The 20,276-nt window shown below is 37.3% G+C and overlaps 2 protein-coding genes across 5 annotated transcripts; both read right to left on the bottom strand.

Moving 5' to 3' along the window:
• Positions 1 to 1,323: 1,323 nt before the first annotated feature.
• LOC110007459 (uncharacterized) lies at positions 1,324 to 7,494 on the bottom strand. Of its 4 annotated transcripts, none has more exons than XR_016052468.1 (2): positions 6,489 to 7,494; positions 1,324 to 1,935 (listed from the first exon to the last, which is right to left on the bottom strand). XR_016052468.1 is itself a non-coding variant. In XM_088862518.1 (2 exons), the coding sequence occupies exons 1-2, from the start codon at positions 5,751 to 5,753 to the stop codon at positions 4,427 to 4,429; spliced, it is 1,080 nt and encodes a 359-aa protein (XP_088718644.1). In that variant the 5' UTR covers positions 5,754 to 5,869; the 3' UTR covers positions 3,865 to 4,426. The 4 variants fall into 4 exon arrangements, 1 of the variants encoding a protein (XP_088718644.1); XR_016052467.1 differs by lacking the exon at positions 6,489 to 7,494 and adding an exon at positions 4,064 to 5,866; XR_002281270.2 differs by lacking the exon at positions 6,489 to 7,494 and adding an exon at positions 2,036 to 3,555.
• Positions 7,495 to 18,486: 10,992 nt separating this feature from the next.
• LOC105420667 (mitochondrial import receptor subunit TOM7-1-like) lies at positions 18,487 to 19,096 on the bottom strand. The gene has a single exon (XM_011625204.3). The coding sequence runs from the start codon at positions 19,001 to 19,003 to the stop codon at positions 18,788 to 18,790; it is 216 nt and encodes a 71-aa protein (XP_011623506.1). The 5' UTR covers positions 19,004 to 19,096; the 3' UTR covers positions 18,487 to 18,787.
• Positions 19,097 to 20,276: the final 1,180 nt, after the last annotated feature.

The following is a 20,276-nucleotide window of genomic DNA, read 5'->3' as shown; positions in this document are numbered from 1 at the left end:
TTCATCTTTTGATGTAAATTACTTAAAATAATCAAGTTCCAGGGAGTCTACTTTTTTTTTTTTTTTGAGGACACTAACTTATTGTTTAGCACAGTAGTCGTATGGCAACGAATGCTCTGCATTTCTCATCTATATGCAACTTTTTCATTTTTGAATGAAGCCTTTACAAATTAACATAGCCTATTTGCAATCTAAAGTAGCTTTCAAAATGCCAAACTCATAATAGTTTCAAGAGGGGCTCCAAATTCTCCATTGGAAGATTTATGATAACACAGAATTCTAATCGCACTAACACCAAGTACAACACAATATTGAGAACATCGAATTCACTCCATTCATTAATTCATGAAATTCATAATCCGATATGAAAACGCAATATTGACAATAAGTAATTCACTCTATCGGTTCTCTGCATGTCCTCCTATTATGACCAACTGCGCCGTATCGTTTGCACTTCAAAGGCTTGGTGATCGGCTGTTCTGTCCCGGATATTCTTCATTGCTTCTTTGGCCTTCCGGGAAGGCATGTAGTCCTTGGTGGCAACACTGTCCTGTCGAACATACCTGTCAACTAAATATCATCTGGGACAGGCCCAAAGGGAGTTTGAAAGGCCATTTTAAAGTATTCCACTGTGAAATACTTAAAGGCAGTATGTTGTGGGATCCAAATGCATATGGTTAATAGCCGCAATGGCATGAACACATGGAATGCCACTGAGTTTCCATTTTCTACAACTGCACGTCCAATGCATTAAAATGATAGCGTACTTCCCAAGATAACGGATCTCAAACTACGTGTCCATGGCAGATATAACTATGTGTAAAAATCAAGCCTTCATCTTTCGCAAGTCGAGTAATTCTTAGACCTTCGGTACTAGCATGTCATTCCAAGTATTACATACCACCATCTTCTCTTCAAATCTGGTCATCAACTGTACCATTATTTCTTCACAAATTGTAATGATCGGCTTCTCTTGAGCAGATAAAATCCAAACGTTGAAAGACTCGGCCATGTTAGAGGTAAAATGATTGTATCTAGACCTTGGAAAATAGGTATTTGCCCAAAATTTGGGGGGAATATTCTTAATCCACTCATATGCTTCTGGGTCAGCACACTGTATATCAAACATTACTTTTTCAAACCCACCAATGGTCACTTTACAGGCAGCCTTCCAAAACAGCATCAGCAATACTTCAGTATTTGCTGACCTCTTCATAAAGCCCTTGAAGTTCTCTCCCATATGTCGCATGCAGAATGATGGAAAACATGTGGGAAAGCATTTCTCTATTGCTTCTAACAGGATTTTTGGGCGATCTGATATAATTGTTAAGGCAGGCAAATTAGGATACTCATTCAATATCTCACTCAACATACTTAAGAAACAATACCATCTATCATCTTTCTAGCAACTTTTTTTTCCTGCTAAGCTTGCATGTAGGAAAGTCTAACCTCGTGATCACGTTGGACATCCTTTACGATGCCTTTTGCTTTAATTTTTGGTTAGTCAATAAGGCGGCCTTTAATCTTTTTTGCCACCCAATCACTACAAGCTAGTGGCTGATGGACCCTTCCCATTGGGCCACTACATGTGTGCTCCTTAACCATAGACTTCACTTTAAAGTACGCGACACTACCAACTCGTATGCACCGCACTTGCCATGTACATCCCTCTTCCTTGCAATTTTCTCACACCCATCCCAATTCACTTTTGTCAAACTTTAGAATAGAATTACTGTGGTTTGTAAAACTAACTAGATGATGTCGGAATTCATTAACATTTTCAAAAAATTGCCCAACAATTAATTGAACCTCGCTACCAACTCCTCTACATTGACTCTCTAGTGGTTCAATATCCTCTATATCACGCCCTAGTACAACCTCAAGGTTGGGCGCCACTTGAATGTTTTGATCTTGATCAGGTAAGCGTTACGCCGACTGTTGACAAAAGATAGAGTGTAAGATGAAGCAACAATTTATGCACATATAAGACTAAAATAAACCAATTTATAGATGAAAAAATAAATAGTAGATATACCTACTCCTTGAAGATGGGCCATCAGCAACAGATTCCTGTTGTGGCTCCATTTTAGCAGCAATATATACTACAATTCTCGAAGATTCCCCTCCCAACATAAAAGATACATATATATCATCATTTATATCAATCAAATCAAACCCACTAGATAGATTTGTGTTGTGGTACTTAATAGCAAATTTGTTTGGATCACACTTGGTTAAATTACCAAAATGACTTTTTAGTTCCTAAAAGGAACTATTTCCATTATATTTGGTGACCTTCAATTTTTCCCCTTTATAAATAACACGTCCGTCATTTGCATTCGTCTCAAATGATCCCCGATATTGGAATACCAGTTGCACTCCCTCGGTAGCCATCATCAATGCTATTGTATAAAATGAGTAGCAAAATTTGTGTTACAAAAAATCAATACAATAAGAAATACCAAAAATTTGGATATTTCTATCAATTTTAAAATCTAAGTATTGCATAATAGATTGAAATAGTGTACTACTAAAATGTGCCTAGTAAACAATAAACAAAAGAAAACAACAAATACTCAAATAAACAACAAATTTTAATACAAACAAACAAGTTAAACAATATTTAGCCAAAACAAGGAATACAATGTATCAACATAATACAAATAACAAATAATTATATAAAACAAACAACTTCATCAATATTAAACAAATGTTATTTATTAATCAATAATACACAACAAATATTAATGAGAAAATATAACATAGTATAAAATATCTGAAAATAAACATAAATTAATCAACAGTATAAGGCAAGAATATGAACGGTACCAATCACATCCAAATAGTGAGTCAATCACTTCAACTTTGTGGGTTACTGTATTAGGGAACACTACAAGGGGTATGATGCGCGAAAGATACTGTATTTGTCTATTTTTCCCAACTTTATAAAAATAAAAAAATAAACTTTCTGCCATGAGCTAGAAAATTTAGCGTGAAAATTTTCGTTTGTTGAACAACCGAATTCAATATATTTTCGGTTGTCCAACAATCGAAAATGAAGATATGAAATTTTTATCTACCCGGCTATTTTCGAATGTTCAACACCCGAAATCCCATAAATTCGGATGTTGAACATCTGAAAATACCAAATTGAATGTTTTAACTTGCGCCCATTTTCGGATGTTGAACATCCGAAAAACCCACATATTCAGATGTTCAACATCCGAAAAAGGGTAAAGTGGTCTTTTTTTAAAAAGTAGCGTTATAGAAGATAAAAAATGGACACAACTGTAATAACCGAAAGTATTTGGTATATCTGTAATAACGCAAAGTATTATAGATTTTTACGTAACTTTCTCTTTATTTTTTTGTCTGATAAGAAAAATAAGAAAATGATGGGTTTTTTGGGTGCTCGATCCGGGGTACCGATCCATTTTTTAATTATAATATAGCATTATAATATAGTATTATAAGTATTAATTATAGTATAGTATTATAATATTACATCAAAATAATTAAAAAATATTAGAAAAAGCTTCTATACATTTAAAAATAATTTTAATGTATATAAAAATAATTATATTACATAAATTTAACATAATTATATTTAAGTTATTAACATAAACTAACAACAATTTCATATAATTATGTTAATTTTTGTAAATTACTATTTTTGTGGACATCGACTACGCGTAAAAGTCAACAAAATTGATGAAGGATCACTTTAGTTGACTAAAGTTCACCCTCACGGACCACACAATTAGGTAAACTTTATTAGAATAATAGTTATTCAATAACCCTATGGTGACCCATTCCATGATTTCGAATGCCCCTTGATGGGAAATATCCCACATCGAAGCCGTATGGAAGAAATGCGTGGCATAAATGGTTTGTGGCAAGTACAGATAAACATAAGCTTGTGTACAGGCTTGTGAAGTGTACCTCATGTTGTTGTCTGTGCGTGACATGGTAGTGCATCACCTTTCGAGTGACATGTCACGACGTGTTGATCATGGACAACAAATACATATACTCCCAATTCTAAAAAACATTTTAGACTTACCGTTATCGGTTGAAATCACCTGGGTTACTGTTGTGATCCGTCGAATTGCCGTTCGTCGATTCATCTTTAGACATGCCCGATATCCGGTTATATGTGAGAATCGACACGGGATGATCAATTCTTGGGTCGATTCATCTTTAGACATGCCCGATATCCGGTTATATGTGAGAATCGACACGGGATGATCAATTCTTGGGTCGAATCGGTTTTATTCCGTCCTGACTCGATGAGTTTTCAATCGATTCATCTCTAGACATGCCCGATATCCGGTTATATGTGAGAATCGACACGGGATGATCAATTCTTGGGTCGAATCGGTTTTATTCCGTCCTGACTCGATGAGTTTTCAATCACTGGTATTAATTATTGGTCTTGACAATTTAGTTTCCTGCAACAACAAAACTTTAAGCTTCAAGGACCTGACCAAAAGCAGGATTTCACGTTTTCTCCTCATACTACCAAAACCTCTAATATTCTAACTACAGATCTTCATTAAAACGTGATGAGGACCCTATCCTGGCCAAACCAAGACCACCATCAAAATAGTGGAGGAAGACCTGGACTCAATCTCCTCAATGGCATCTTTACTTCTCTCATTATCAGCAATAGCAAGCTTCTTAGGCTGAGGTTCACACCTGGCCACCAACCAAAGCGAGAACTTAGTCGAAGTTGTAACTGTCTGTCCACAACCAGACAAGACTTCCCCCACATCAGTAGCTTTCTTGCTCACACCCATCTCAGCTGTTTGTTTACAGCTCTCTTTAACCTTCTTAACCCTCTCTTTAATCCCTTCTAAAACCTGAGCAATGGGGATATTTGACCCCAGTTCAATATCATCCCACATTGTAGATATTTCCTCCAAATTATCATCAAGTACCCCAATTGGAACACCCTGCCCATTAACCCCTACTTCAACATCAACAACACCCTCTAAGTTTCCACCCTCTACGATCTTCCCATCTATTAACAGTGGTTGCACCTCTGCCAAATCATCACCAGTAGCTCCCTCACCAACAACTTCACCACCTGCCCCATCGCCATCCATAATAGAAAGCATATCTTCATCTTCTTGATCTTTCTCTACAACTGCCCCCCTCAGCAATGGAGGCAAAAGCTTGCGCTTACTCAGCCCCAAAGGCATTGGAGACGGCGGAAGCTTAACTTCGTCTTCCAGGTCACTGTCCTCCACCCCTGAAGAGAAGGCAAAGGACTTAGCGGTCGGAAGCATTTGAATTGGTACAATGTCATCGCCTACCCCTTCTTCGATGACCATGATCTGCAGGCCTTGGTCTTCGGTTATAACCCTCGGACCCCGTATCAACCTCCTTCGAGCAGCCTTACCAAAAGGCAAGAACCTTTCCGCCCTCCTCCACCAGGCAGCCGCAAGCACTGTGGCAATAATCTTGTGGAGTTTGAATAGATAGAACAAAACAGCCACCACTTCCTCTAGAGAGAATGTCCTCTCTATCTTCCTACCTCCTAAGGCATGTTTACCAGTAGCAGGTTCTTTTCCTTTAATACATCGAGAGACCTCCCTTATACTAGAGGTTAAATAGCCAATGCTAACCAAGCCCCCCAATTCAAGCAATGGATAAATGTTAACCCCATATGATACTTGGCTGATAAGGGCAACTATGTCCCCAATGGTGATCTCCCTGCCACCCTTAGGAATATGATTAACTTTCCCCATATCCCCATTAATTGTCTCTTGAATGTCTTTATTGTCTTGGTCAACACTTCTACCACCTTTTTTTTGGCTAGTGGATCCCACCTCACGTCTTTGAAGGGCTACTTGGTCATCCTTTTTTTAATTTACATAACTGTCACCCACTTTGACCTGCTTGTTTTTCGGAACCCAAATCTGTTTACACTTGGGAGCCACATCATATGCCACCTTCCTTTTCAAATTACCGTTATTCCATCCAGCACGTGTATAGCTATTCCACCTTTGAAGCTTGGTTACCATTGTTCTCTGCAACGCTTCTCCATAACCCTGTTTCCCAAAGGCCTTACCTTCTCCCTCTTTCTGACCTTTTCTATGTATAGTTTGCCACTCTAATTCCATATCACCCCTAAAGTCATTTTCAGTCACTCTCAGTTTCACTTTGTCAGCCTCGTTGATACCATTTCTAAACCTTCAATCTGAACTCAAATTAAAAATTCATCTCCTAAAACAAATAATCTAATGGCTTTGATATTAGGAACGAATTCCTCTTAATTCTCATCCAAACATAAGACATATCCCCATTGTTCAAACCTATCCAGTCCATACTGACAAACTCCCCACATAAATTCCCAAACTTTTGAAAAATATCAAAATTCCAAGCATGAAACGGGATACCAAACAGTCTAATCTAATAAAAAAAAAATCGAATTAAGGAAGAATGGACCAAAGAACTCCAGACTCTAATTGTTAAGAGCTTACCTCCAACTCGTCTTATTGGAACCTGCATAGATTTCCACACATCATCAAAAGATGCTAAGATCAAAGACACAACGGTTGTCCTACATTTTCCTGACCGCAGGCTCATACGATAAACTCCAAGCCCTCATAGCCCAGTCACCAAGGCCGAAATAGTCATTAGATGGTGGTGAAAAAGACCCCACCACCATCTTTGAAGTTCTTCTTACAGAGTCAAGAACTTCATCTTTCCCCAAGCCAATTGTTGGAATCTTGTTGAATCGCAATTTCTCAACAATGAATCCACCTGATTTCTGCAATTTTGCCGGAGACCTATCAACTTGGCCGATAGGGTATTATGAATCCACCAGATTTTGAACCCTATGAAGTCAAACATATCCCCTCGTCAAGCCATCTCAAATGTCCAAGAACCCTAATCCTACATCACCGTCAATTTGAGAACCCTCGTCAAATGTCCAAGAACCCTAATCATGTATACTTTATAAGGTATCTTGAGAGTTTTTCTTTCTACGCCCTTTCCATGTCCTTCTCCCCTTTCTCCTCTTCTACGTTTTCTTCTTCTTTATCCTCAATCAAACTAAACTGATCCAAAGTAGCTTAGCTTATCCAGTCAAGTATGATTGATAAACCTTGCACCAAAAGTTGATAATCATTGGACTCCTTCTCATGCCCAACCCATACGACACTCTCTCTACCCACAATTTACTCCCCTTTCCCTGGTAAAAATCTAAAACCCAGACCTCGTATATCCTATTTAGCGTATGTCTCTCTCCCATGCCCAAATATCTTCAAATTGATCATCTCGACCTCAAGATGCATTAGCATGAAAAAAAATGGATTTCAAGTTTTGAAATAGTGCATCTTGTAATGCATTTCTAGAATATCAATTTTCAAGATTTTCAATCATTCATAGATATGCTTGATTTACACTATTTTTTTTTTAACTTTAAATTTTTATAATTAGAGATGAAAATAAATTTTCAAGCCATCACAAAAAATTTCAATACTGAAACAACATCTTTCGACATAATTTGAAAGTGTACCTTACTTTTGATTGTTTAGAGCCTCATTGTTATACAAACCACACCCAAGTATAATTGGTGGAGTCGCACAATAATTATCTCTTAACAAGACCCAGTTCCCCCAAAGTTTTCATAATATGAGATGCCCTTGACATGGAATCTCTTTCGCTGCAATTGAATCTTGGACAAATATACATCCAGAATAAAACCAGGTCTAAGTAAAACATTTGAGAATGGGTTGGGGTCATCGTGGTAATACCACCTGAGTCATAATTGGTCATGGCTTCTATTCTCATTAACAATTTCAAAAAACATTTTTAACGCAATTGTTTTTGTAGGAGGCCTTAGGTTTGAATCCCTTTCCTCAACAAGTTTTTACTTACCCAAAAACAAACAAACAAACAAAAAGCATTTATTAAAGAACCACCCTCATAGTTGTACTCTCTAGACTTGTTGGAACTATAGAACCCAAGACAGGTATGCTTTCTTGGCTGACATGGACAACATCTTGGTTGCCAGAAACTGAAAAACAAACCTATCTGGAAAATGTTGAGAAACAATTGCGAATTTTGCAATTTATAAGATAACAAGTGCTTTTAAAGTAATATTCTTCTGAAAATATATTAACAATGAAATCTTTGTTCAACATGTAGGATTCGGAGAGTATAACACATGTCCAAAACTTGGCTCAAAGGGACAACATATTAGGTTCATAACCATGATGAAAATTCGAATTGCTTTGCAATAACAGCAATGAAAACCTTGTCGGGTTATTTTGGTCTTTTTTACTCTTATGAACTGAGTATGGGGCGAAAATTTTGAATCGAAATACATGAAAAAACTGCTCTAAACTCAATTGTAAACAGAAGACATCCGATTTGAGTTTCTACATGGATCAGATACATAAAAATCCCCAATTCTTTGTGGTAAGAACCTAGCCTTCCAAGGATGTATTTGTCACACCAATTGATTTAATTTATTTCATTCGTAGCATCTTAAACTTATTACTTGTAGTAGGGCAACCGTTTATTAAAAATTCTGTTTCTGAATTTTATTTTTTTACAAATCCTTTTCACTTGAAAATTGGGGTGTGCATGCAGCTAGCAAGGCTGCGCTCAATAAAAATATAAAAAAACAATAATTCCAATCAAAACATTCAAAGGTATTTTGATAAATTTTTCTTTCAAATTATCTTCTTTACATTTTTATTATATGCACCCTTGGTTGATGCATACACGCCACCAATATCATGAAAAGGATTTATAAATAAATAAAATTCAAAACCAATATGCAATGTGGGACGTCCTATAACCCCGTTTGGGCATACAAACTCTCATTCAGGAGTTGGCATTCAAGGGTAATCATCTGACACACATGCACACGTGCGCACACACAAAAACAGATGCATGGTAAATGTATGCAAGTAGGATAAGTACAGAGCCAATCAAGGTAAAATGTGGTCACCTCAAATGGACTAAAAGCCCTAGGTCGTCTTGAACAGACCCATTTGTTGATTTTAAATTGATAGTGCAGATGGGGCTCAAACTTTGTCAGGGATTCCTCTCACTTGAAAACAACCTGTTTTCTCACTCGAACAAGCTTGTTTCAATGATTTCTCCGCAAAATTCCATAAAACCTGGACCGTAGGGTTGCAATTCCCCTTCAAGAGCATTTTTTAACAATGGTTTCTAGAAAATAAATGGTCCTATTCAAGGAAAAAGATTTCAGTACGCACTAGAGTTCTAATATTGTTAGCAAACTTTCAGTTTTATTGCAAATCATAGAAAGTCGATCCCAAAATATTTATATGCAAGGATGAGAAGGATAAACAGTGGGACAAAATTTGAAGCTTAATCTTTGCCAGTCAAATGTGCAGCAATAGGTTTCTCTTTTTTTCTTTTTGCCAAGTAATGGAAATGAAGAACTCTAAAAGATGCCCACATCAATGATGCCCTCCTAGAAATGTGATACCGAGCTAGATAAATGGGATAATAGTCACCAAATCTCCTGAAGCAAGACGGAGCACCAGACCTCATTAATGGAGGTCCCCTTTAGATCACCACTGTCCCACGCATGCACACTCTCATTCAGACCCATCAGAAAAAGAATGAAAGGAAACACTCATGCAGCAATGTCAAACTTTTTAAAAGATTAACTTGAAGGCATCACATTAGACCCTTGGAAGCCAAAAACCAGTTATTCAGAACACGTGTACATTTACCAAAGCCAAAAGCAGTCATTCAAACCCATGCACATTTACCAAATAAAGTTTGGAACACTGATCCCCAACATTCAACCATTAGAATATAACAAAATGGTTGATACGCCTAGGGGCAACCAACCATTGTCAGAATCATGCTGACAAATGCATGGATTTCACCATTACTTTTAGGATTGAAATATGTAAAGAACCGATAAGGTGGTTAAAGCAAAGTTGAGTAGTCTCAAGTATAACTAAGTTTCTGCATGGCACACTTACACTTAAAAAGAGTTTAGAGTTTAGAGCATATCACAAGGGGGTTACTGCAGAACAAGGGGGTTTCTGCATGGCACACTTACACTTAAAAAGAGTTTACACTAAGGGGGTTACTGCAGAATAATTGTTTCACTCACACTTAAAAAGAGTTTAGAGCATATCACAACCGTATAGTGGGTAATTTGGACATGCGAAAATCCAGTAGAACTCTAGCTCTCTAATTTGATAGCTAAGGAAAGACTAGATTTTTCAGAATGAAATTAATGAAAGAGGCAGTGGGATAAAAGAGGACTGCCAGGGAGGGTGGGGAAAGGTGAAAGGTGTAAGCTAAAATATCTTATTGTCCTCCATCACCTGCAAGGGAACAGATCTACTAAGTGTGCGGGTGTGCGTGACTGTGGTGAGAGAGAGAGAGAGAGAAGACAGGGAGAAGTGCAGTACAGATCAGGGAGAAAACTCTCTATGTTGCAGATAACATCAGAGTTGTCACTCTCCTTAAAGAAAAGAGGAAGAGAAACAAGTATGGAGAAATCTTCCATGTTCTTAAAGTAGGGAAGAGTTAATTGATCTTGTATCAAAAATTTCCATGTTCATAAGTTTTTATGGGTGAATCAACCTCCTACCATTTCAATTGGACAAGAAACAAGAAGGATCATGTCATGTCAATTATTGCAGCTTCACATTGGCTTATATTATATATGCGGTTGCATTTCGAAGCAACTTTCCTTACATAACTCCGCCTTCGCCAGGCCCAAGCAAGTCATGCCGATCCCAAGCCCAAGTATAGGACGAGGGTTGTGTTAGGTTGGGCAGCTAGCTTAAAACTTTGCCATATCTTGTCATGAATCATGAACCTAGCAGAATAACAGAAAAGGATTCATGTAACGGACCCCAAATAGTTGGGATACGGCTTAGATGATGATAATGATGATGATTTGGAAGCAACTTCCTCTCTCCTGACTTTAACCCGACAAAGAAAGAGGCAGCAAAGCAAGCAACGCTATAAAACATTTCAAGAAGCCCATCTCTAATAACAAGAAACAAGATTTAGACAAGAAGCTAGAAATAGGATATATGGCTCAAATATAAAGTTCGTACATTGGGTAGGGGGAGGCATCCAAGGTGAGTGTTGCAACTAGACATGTTAGGTTCCATGTATCCACAAGAGGAGGTGACTGAAAGGATTTGAAAAGTAATCGCAATTCAAGGCAAAGGAATTATTCCATGTCTAAATTTCAAACTATGTTAAGTCTCGAATTGCTCATACCCCAGATAGTAATCTGCCAACATCCATGTCAGACAATTGAACCACCAATTCTTGAGAGGGAATCTTTCAATCCTAGGTTGGGAACTTTCAAACAGGGGCTAATGTCCAATGGAGTAAGAATACATGTCTTGAACAATGATACAGTGGTTAGAATGAAGACTCAAAACATACACCAATAAGTTTGCATGTGCCAGACGTTGAGAATAATTGGTCACACTGAAAATAAGCTAACATAATCCGTTTATGTTGTTTCCAAGCCCATTGAAATTGTATAAGACCTGCCATAGTTAACTAGCTCATGCAAAGCTGCAAGGTCATAATTCTATACCCTTGAAGCATTGAAATCTACATTCAGAGATTTACAGACAAATATCATATATACTTAGGGAGACACCCTGACCAATTGCATTAAACCATGCATTCCTAGGCAAGGGATTTTCAAAAGTAATAGGTGATGCTGAATCTGGATAAAAAAGGCTAAAATATCACGAGATGCAGGGAAAACAATCACCCGCCACAGTTGGCCTTGCCAACCCATGTGTCATATTCCTAAATAAGCCCCCGACTCTAGCAGGTCCAGGGTTGCCCTTCAACCTTCCCTCATAGTTCAATTTTATCACCCCAGGGGATGGGGCTCACAAACATGAAGATCTGGTATCCCTTGTGGACCTGGATTAGGCTATGCTCGGCCAATTAAGATCAATATTGATGGCTGAAAGTCACACAAACATGAAGATCTGGTATCCCTTGTGGACCTGGATTAGGCTATGCTCGGCCAATTAAGATCAATATTGATGGCTGAAAGTCAATGGAATTTTTCCCCACGTAAGGCCCAAAAGATGATCAGGGATTTGAGCCCATCCTGATGGCTGCCATGCTAGAGACTGAATTGAAAGATTCTTCCATCTTTTTAACCAAATGGACCAGATCTCTCCAAGTATTGAAAGGTACCATAATAATCCTTCCTAATGTTAGAAGGGACAGTGACAGCCATTGCTGGAAGATGCTGTCTACCATCAGTGAGCGACTTTGGAAGTGCTTCAAGATTTAAAACAAATGGTTGCGGTAGCTCTAAAGTGGAGAAACAAGTGTTCATGTGTTTCTTCAGCTTTGAAATGCATTACAAACCTATCAGGTATTGGCATGCCCCAGCCAACTGAAGGCCTGGACCTTTGGTGGTTCTGGAATGGCCCACACCATACAGATGCTGACAGGAGAGAGCCAGAGACGGTTTGGATTGGTTATAGATTATAAAGCGAAGGCACATAGCACATATATGCACTCATTGGACTCCACAATATTTTGTCATTAACTTTAAGTGGAACCTAATGTTGTCTCAGCATATACCTGAGGACTTGTAGCTCACCCAAGTCATCAACGGTGAGATTTCAACAAAAGAGTTGGGTCCATATGATCTGCCCACTATATTTTTCACCATCTCCAAAAAAACAACACGCGTGGATTGGGTGCAGTCCTAGAAAAATTAAGCATTCTCACTGCCCAAATTTCATAACCATATCATAAATCATTCAAAACTCTTAATCATTCCCCAAATTCTTGATACAAATCCCATCCGCTTCCTGGACTCCCAGTACATTTTGCTTATGCCCTTCAAAGCAAATGATTAATCTTTCTGTACCTGGAATCAATACAAAGGTTATGTGTGCCATATGAGCCATTACATGGCACCATAGATAGTCTTGGCGGACAATAGCTGTTAGAAGCGGGAGCAGGTATAGGAACTGGAACAGAAGCTGGACCAAGAGCATAGGATCGACCCATTGCTGAAGCTCCCTACCTTGGGAGTGCCTAGGAGCACCTTGATATATGTAGCATATGTATTTTGGATTGAGGAAGCACTTTATAAGCTTAGGAACACCTTGATCAATCCTTTCCACCTATAGGAGTGGAACCACGAAAAAGCTATCCGTCGTACGCCCTCTTCAACAATAGCTTAAACGTTGCTAGAGTGTTTTTGCCCTTATGCACGAATTTGAAGGCAGGCTACCAACTTCTCAGTTGCCAAGCTATGCTGGGCTGGCCTGAGGGTGATGTCACATCTAGATGGAAAGGAGCACAAGTCGAGCTCACATTACAATAGTTGATATATACACACACCCTTAACCCATCCCAAGCCTGGGAGAAAGAGGTGGGATGTGTTAAGTTGGCAGCCTCCGTAAAACTTTGTCATAACTATCCATGAATCCAAAATCTCCGAGGGTATGGCCCTTAATAGAGCAGAATGGCGGACCAAGATTCGTGTAGCCGACCACAGTTAGTTGGAAAAAGGCTCCGATGATGATGATGATGATGATGAGGATGATGATAACATATATATACATATGGAAAAGTATACAAGGAGACCATTTACTTTTGGTACAAGGAAGTCACAAACATTCTAGTCCGTCAAGCTTCAAATTGGATGGTTGTAAGCGTGCCATTGACAAAGACTCAGTTCAAAAAAATTTTCTTGAACTTCGTGACACACCTTAAGCCATCTAATTTTGCATCTAATGGTTAGGAGTACCTATGACCTCCTTGTAACAAAGATAAATTGTCTCATAGTATACAATATATTCATATTATTGTTTTTTTAAAGTGTTATATAAAAATTGAAAAATGTATGATCCGCTTTTTAGAAACCGCTCCGGTTTGGACAACCTTGGCAACTCCCCTCTTTGTAACAAAAAATGGTCTTTGGGTGGTAGTTAACTACAAACTTGACAAAAGTAAATAAAATAAACTAACATAAAAGATGCCGGTTCAAAATTCAATAACAAATTTCAAGAGGATCGAGATCCCTTCAAACCATTATCACAACCCATTTTCAGTGGGGTTGCAATCCCCTTCCAAAGCGATCAAAATCCCTTTTAGACAAGGATCAAGATCCTTATAAGAAAGGGATACAGCTCCCTTGATGGGAGGAGCAAGCTCAGCTTAAGCTCCTGCTCAAGGATCGTCGAAGTGAGATTCCAAGGATGGGTAGCCACCCCTCAACCACTCCCCACAACCGTTTGGTAGATGCCGAACCCCTCATAAAAACTTATCAAGTAGGGACAAATTTACTTCTTTTTTATTCTTGGTCCCCAAACCCTGTTATAGACTTAGGTTTCCGAACTATTTCCCACTTAACCAAATATATTATATATTCCTCTACTACCTCATTCCACAAAAATTATCTGAAATTTTTACAACCTTTAGATGATGTGCATAGGCATCAGGAACAATGACATGTGACAAACTAGAATTTTTTATTGTGCTGTCTTTATCAATGTAATCTAGCCACCTAGTGATAAGTATTGGCACTTCCAAGTACAGTATTATTGCTGATTTAATGGGCTTACCCATGAAATGAGGCAGAACCAAGTAGCATTTAAACGTGACTCCATTTCACACCCAAGGTACACTTATGTCACGCCAATCTCTATGAATTGTGTCTTTATACTACCCTATCACCAACTTCAGACACCTAAAAAACCAGAAATGATCAATTTGTTGTGGTTGTACATCACAAGAATGTTTGCATATTGTAAATGGGATGTGGCCCCGCCCTCCTTTAGACGTTGCAAATCCCACGAGCAAACCATGTCTATAAACGCCTGGGAACCTAAATCGTTTCTGGAATCGGAATTGCGGCTGCCTAGAAGATTCCTATTTTAGGAAACGATGTTCATACAATGGGAATCGTGGGGAATGAGATTCCTAAATTCTTGGAATCGTTGGGGAATGAGATTCCTAAATTCCTGGAATCACATCTCAACCAAAATAGATTCGAGATTCATCCACATCTGAGATGCTGGCCTCCTTGGAATTGAGATTCCCATGCCTTGGAATCGACACTCGAGAAGTCAAGATTCATTGACATGTGGAATCGAGATTCCGATATCTATGTAATTGAGTTTTTGGCATATGTGGAACAGAGATATGTTGCACTTTAGAATCGCGATTCCAACATCTTTGGAATCGAGTTTATGATGTATATGGATCCAAGATCCATCCCAGTTTGAAATCAAGAATTAAATTAGTATGGAATGAATGAGTTTGACCCCTATCAAGAATCAAGATTTCAATTACATGGAGTAGGAAGCCCATACACATCTTGAGCCTCATCAACTTTAGAAATTATATCAGATGTCTCTTATTAGACTCAGAGAGAAAATTTTAAACTGATTATTGTTTACTATTGAACTTAAGGTCAAATAATCTACTAGGAAAATTATATACAAAATATCTATTTCAAAATTGGGATTTTGACTTCATTATTATATAAACAAAATACGATTATGTAGACAAAATACGATTATATATTTCTAAAAGATAAGGAAGCAAGATTCCAAATTGATTGAATCGCACTTCCCTATTCCTATGAACCGATGTATTGTACATAGTAGATTCTAGATTTAAAACCCAAACAAAATGAGAATCATTACATGTGGAATCATGTACCATTCAATATGGACTCAAGATTCAGTCTTTGCTGGAGTCACGATTCGATGTATTTGGGAACGACTGTCCACAAATAATGGGTTCAAAATTCTAAAGATGTATCGAAACGAGATTCCTAAATTAAGGAATCGAGATTCTATTGTTCCAAGAAACAGTTTCGACGAAGAATCCTCAATGGAATCACCGAATTGGGTTTCCAAACTGGAATCGCGGGGTTGGCAAAGAGATTTCAGTAACTATGAGATCAACTGAATATTGCAGGGGATCACCTTGGAACAATCTCCTCAAGGATGAGAAGCACCCTTGATGCAATCCACTAAAAATAACCAAGATGTCGACAAATGATAGGAATCCTGACATCCAATGCATCCTCCTTTCTTCAAAACCCATCTTTGCTATCACCTGAAACAATACCTTCCAATCTATGATTGCATGGTTTTTCCATATCAAATTCACATAATACCTAACTTCATGATAGGTATTTGTTCGAAGCACTAGTGTGCTAAGCATCTATAAAGCATCTGTCTCCTCTCCACCACTGCTCCTTATGTAAGAGAGGTAATCCATTCAAGCACTTGTCTTAGTCAGAAGGTAAGGACATTTGTAACTATTTTATAAGAAGTGTTATATATTATGAATTACGGAAGTGAAATTTGAATGTCTTTATGAAGGCATCGAATCTGCACTAAACAACTCCACCTGTTCAGAATTGTACCGATAGCTCAAATAGGGGACAGAAATGGCCTTTTGTTTCTAATATTTTTTTAATTTTAAATTTTTTTATTTTTTCCTATTTTTATTTTGAGTTTTAATTTTTTCCTATTTTTATTTTGAGTTTTACTTTTTTCCTATTTTTATTTTGAATTTTAACTTTTTCCTATTTTTATGATTTTATCTACTTTTCCCAATATTTTTTGTATTTCATATTTATTAATTATTTGATTTCTTGAACCAATCCAACTAGTGAACGTCCTTAGTTCGGCCTGTCCAACTGGACTAGTGCCCTAACCAATTCGGTCCTGACATTATTTGTCGAATTAGGATGATATTTCATAGGAAAACCACTTGGGCCTAGAGTTTTATCCTAGCGCATCTTCGTGATTGAGTTCCCCTTCATCAAATGGTCAATCTAGCCATTATTCTTTTCCTTTGGGATATCTAACTATGCAATTTTAAACACTCAACCTCTCTCTTTGATCTAAAGCATATTACTCCTAAGTATGCAATTAGTTATTCCAGGAACGAAAGTCGTAATCCTATCACCTTGAGCCATTTGATCCAAGATCTCTAAAGCCAAAAGATCTCTTCTTGCTTTAAGGTACTATGAAATTTTCTTTGGCCACCACTGTTCTGCTTCTTTCAAACTAGCAACAGGTCTCTAGACTCCTCAACCACACCCAAGTTGTAGATCTCATCCAAGAAAGCCTCAATTCTTGTTATCAAGTTACCAAAGTTTTCTCCTCTCCATGCTTTCAATTTCCCTTTCAGCAATTGTGATTTTTGCAAAGTCTAAAACCAGGCGATACTTGTACTTTAAATCAATTCCACCACATAGGTATGAGCATATGTAATTTTTTAACTTGGAGCCACATGAGCTCGAATCCAACCCAGCCAACCCAGCCAGGTCCACTATTTGCTGATGCCATATCTCGCATGATCAAAAAGTGAACTAATACTAGTATAGTTAGCACTACAGAATATACTCCTGTGAAAGAAGATCCCCAATTTGTAGAACTCAAGAAGTGTTTTTTGGTGGGAATGGGGCTCTCCTTGTTATTGAACCTGGTGTGTATTGTGCCATTCAGTGGTATGCCCATTCATCGGCTCTCCTTATTGGACCTGGTGCGTAGTGCTCCATTCAGTGGTATATTGATTGATACATGCCTATCAACAAAAGCCTATCATGCACATAGTTATATGACCTCCCTTGTTCTTCTCGAACAACCATCTTATAACATTACAATCCATCTTATAACATTACATTCCCCTCAATGCACCATGGTAATTATGATTACAACAGAACTAGATCAAGTCCAGTCCAAAACTCCTCCCTGAGAGCAGGCCAGTTGGGACTGTACTATTGTGTACAGTCCTTGTTTTTGGGTTTCCAGGTTGCACAAGGGTGATGGTGACTGAAAATTGAGTTATCATACTCAAGAGTCACCGTCAACAATATTGTTGCAATGCCAAAGAGTTAGAATTCCATAGGAAAACAAGAGCCACATCGAATTAATGGCGCCCAACCAATTGCACACACCATATTACCAAAAGAAATAATGGTAACCACCACAATCACCAGCAACAAATGAATTGCATCAATAATTTGCATGTAAAACGATTTCAGTAAGGGGATGAAGAACCCTTGTTTCACATAAGGGTTCCAAATGAATTATTTCTAAAAGCAAAACCAAGTTATATGCTAATCTGTACATAACAAAGACCCCATTAGACACAGGGCAAGACAAAACCATTAAATTCCTCTTAAGTTCCAAGGCCCAAACATGACCTTACAAGAAAAAATACCACCTACAAAGGCAAGTGAAAAAGAACAAAAAGATTTCAAACATGCAAACTTCAATTATTAACATTTTGACTACAGAGTTTACAGAAATGTATATGATAATATCTAACTGAGATAACTATGTTATATGGAAAACCTTTAAGAAAATATCAGACCACCGCTCCTCAAAGTTAGCATATACATATTTCTAACACTCCCACCCACCTTCGTCCACAAATTAAACCAGAACCATTCAACGATATCCACTGAAAAAATAAAAGATTACAGTAGCCAGCAGAAAAAGAACTTATTAGATACCAACATATATTATCATATCTACATATATTCAAACGATAAACGGTAACGGTTCCTACAAAACCAGCTAAATTGCATACAACCATCTATGCCAATTAAACACTGTTTAACAATGTCCATTAAACCATACTTAGAAAGACCCCAACTACATTTCTTAATGCTGAAAAAAATGCAAAACAAAAAATACACCATCTAATCAAAAGGAAAACATCATCTACACCTGCAACTGTATATGAAATAGAACAAAAGCTTATATGTTGGCTTTCTTGGATTGATTCAAAAAGGGCTCACGAGCTGAGACAAATAGGGTTTGGGCTCGGAATTCATTCCAATGACTATAATTAATGGAATGAAGCCATAATGGGCCACAACCTTAGCCTTTTTCAAGGTCCAAGTGCTCCACTCCTTAACGCATTTCATCTTAGACGGAGGTTCAGATCCCTTGATCTTTCCCAACTTTCCCTTTCCCTTGCCAGAGAGCCTAGACGCCATTGTTTCTTCTCTTTCTACTCTCTCTCCTCTTCTCTGTCGAAACCCTAACGAGTAAATGGATCGAAAGTCGAAACCTCCTATTCTTGTTTATATTTTGGTGTGAAATTAAAAAACTAAATCCATTTCTCTTATTAAAAATAAAAGACGGTAGTTAAAATATATTCGGGTCGGTGAATTGGCTATTTGGAGAGGGACTGCGTTTAATCAGTGGGATTTAGCTTTTAAATAAATTTAAAAAAATTATTATAAATTATTATAAATATTATTTTTTAGGTATCCAATATGAAATGAGGTATTATATTAGTAACTTTTATTTTTTTGCATCAATATGTAAATATTGAGATGTTTTTTTCTGGTACGAATTGTTGTTAACGATTAAATTTACATCACACAAAAAGAAAAGCATAAAATTATCATGGATGAAGTATATAATCGTATATGGACTACAATAAAGCTTACAGAAATAAAATAATAATAATACATTGCATAATTTATAATGCAAACAAATTAGTAAATAAAATATAAAATTTGGTTATCAATGTATAATTATTAATTATAATATTATAATAAATATGATAAAATTTTATTAAAATATTATTGAATGCATATAAAGAAGGTTATAAAATTCTATTGAATGTGCATCAATAATAAGGTTTAAAAATGCATACAAATGCATGGTGTCTTAAATAGTATTTCAAAGCCTCTAACAAATGCGTATAATGTGTTAACGCTCTTGGCGCTCTAATAGTATTTCACAGCCTCTAACAAATGCGTGGCGCCCAGCAACACTATCCCACATCGAAAATTTGTGGGACTACAAAGAACTATAAAATTCATTCAATCGTCATGAGTGGTACCTACGTGGCATGAGGCATGTGGCGGTTGTTGGACTTACGAAAGGGTGGGGACAAATGTAGTTAGTATAGTATTTTTTTCAAATTCATATTTCCATTTAAACAATGATAACGTTTGATATTTTCATTGTGGAGTCGGTATTGTGTTCAAGTTTACGACGTCAGAAATCATTGTGGAATCGATGTTGTGTTCGAGTTTATGACGTCAAAATAGAGTTTATGACGTATTTGTCAGAATCGCGATTTATTCTGATTCGTGAGATTAAGAATCGTGATTTATTTCGATTCGTATTCATTAGAATCGCGATTTATTCCGATTTGTGAGTTTATGACGTATTCGTCAGAATCGCGATTTATTCTGATTCGTGATATCAGCAGTACGAATCTCGTTTTATGGCCAAATTTGAAAAGGTCTAGCC

Source organism: Amborella trichopoda, chromosome 3 (genome assembly GCF_054954075.1).
Source record: "Amborella trichopoda isolate Santa Cruz 75 chromosome 3, AtrichopodaSantaCruz75HAP2 v2.0, whole genome shotgun sequence".
Taxonomy (NCBI): domain Eukaryota; kingdom Viridiplantae; phylum Streptophyta; class Magnoliopsida; order Amborellales; family Amborellaceae; genus Amborella; species Amborella trichopoda.
Note: the sequence above shows the minus strand (reverse complement) of the source record. Positions and strands in the feature narration are given on the sequence as shown.

What these genes read in the sequence shown, in the direction of transcription:
- LOC105420667 (XM_011625204.3), bottom strand. Translation starts at nt 19,003, where the DNA reads ATGGCGTCTAGGCTCTCTGGCAAGGGAAAGGGAAAGTTGGGAAAGATC.
- LOC110007459 (XM_088862518.1), bottom strand. Translation starts at nt 5,753, where the DNA reads ATGGGGAAAGTTAATCATATTCCTAAGGGTGGCAGGGAGATCACCATT. An exon ending in TCGCTTTGGTTGGTGGCCAG is followed by an intron (nt 4,452 to 4,698) that starts GTGTGAACCTCA and finishes TTGTTGTTGCAG; the next exon opens with GAAACTAAATTGTCAAGACC.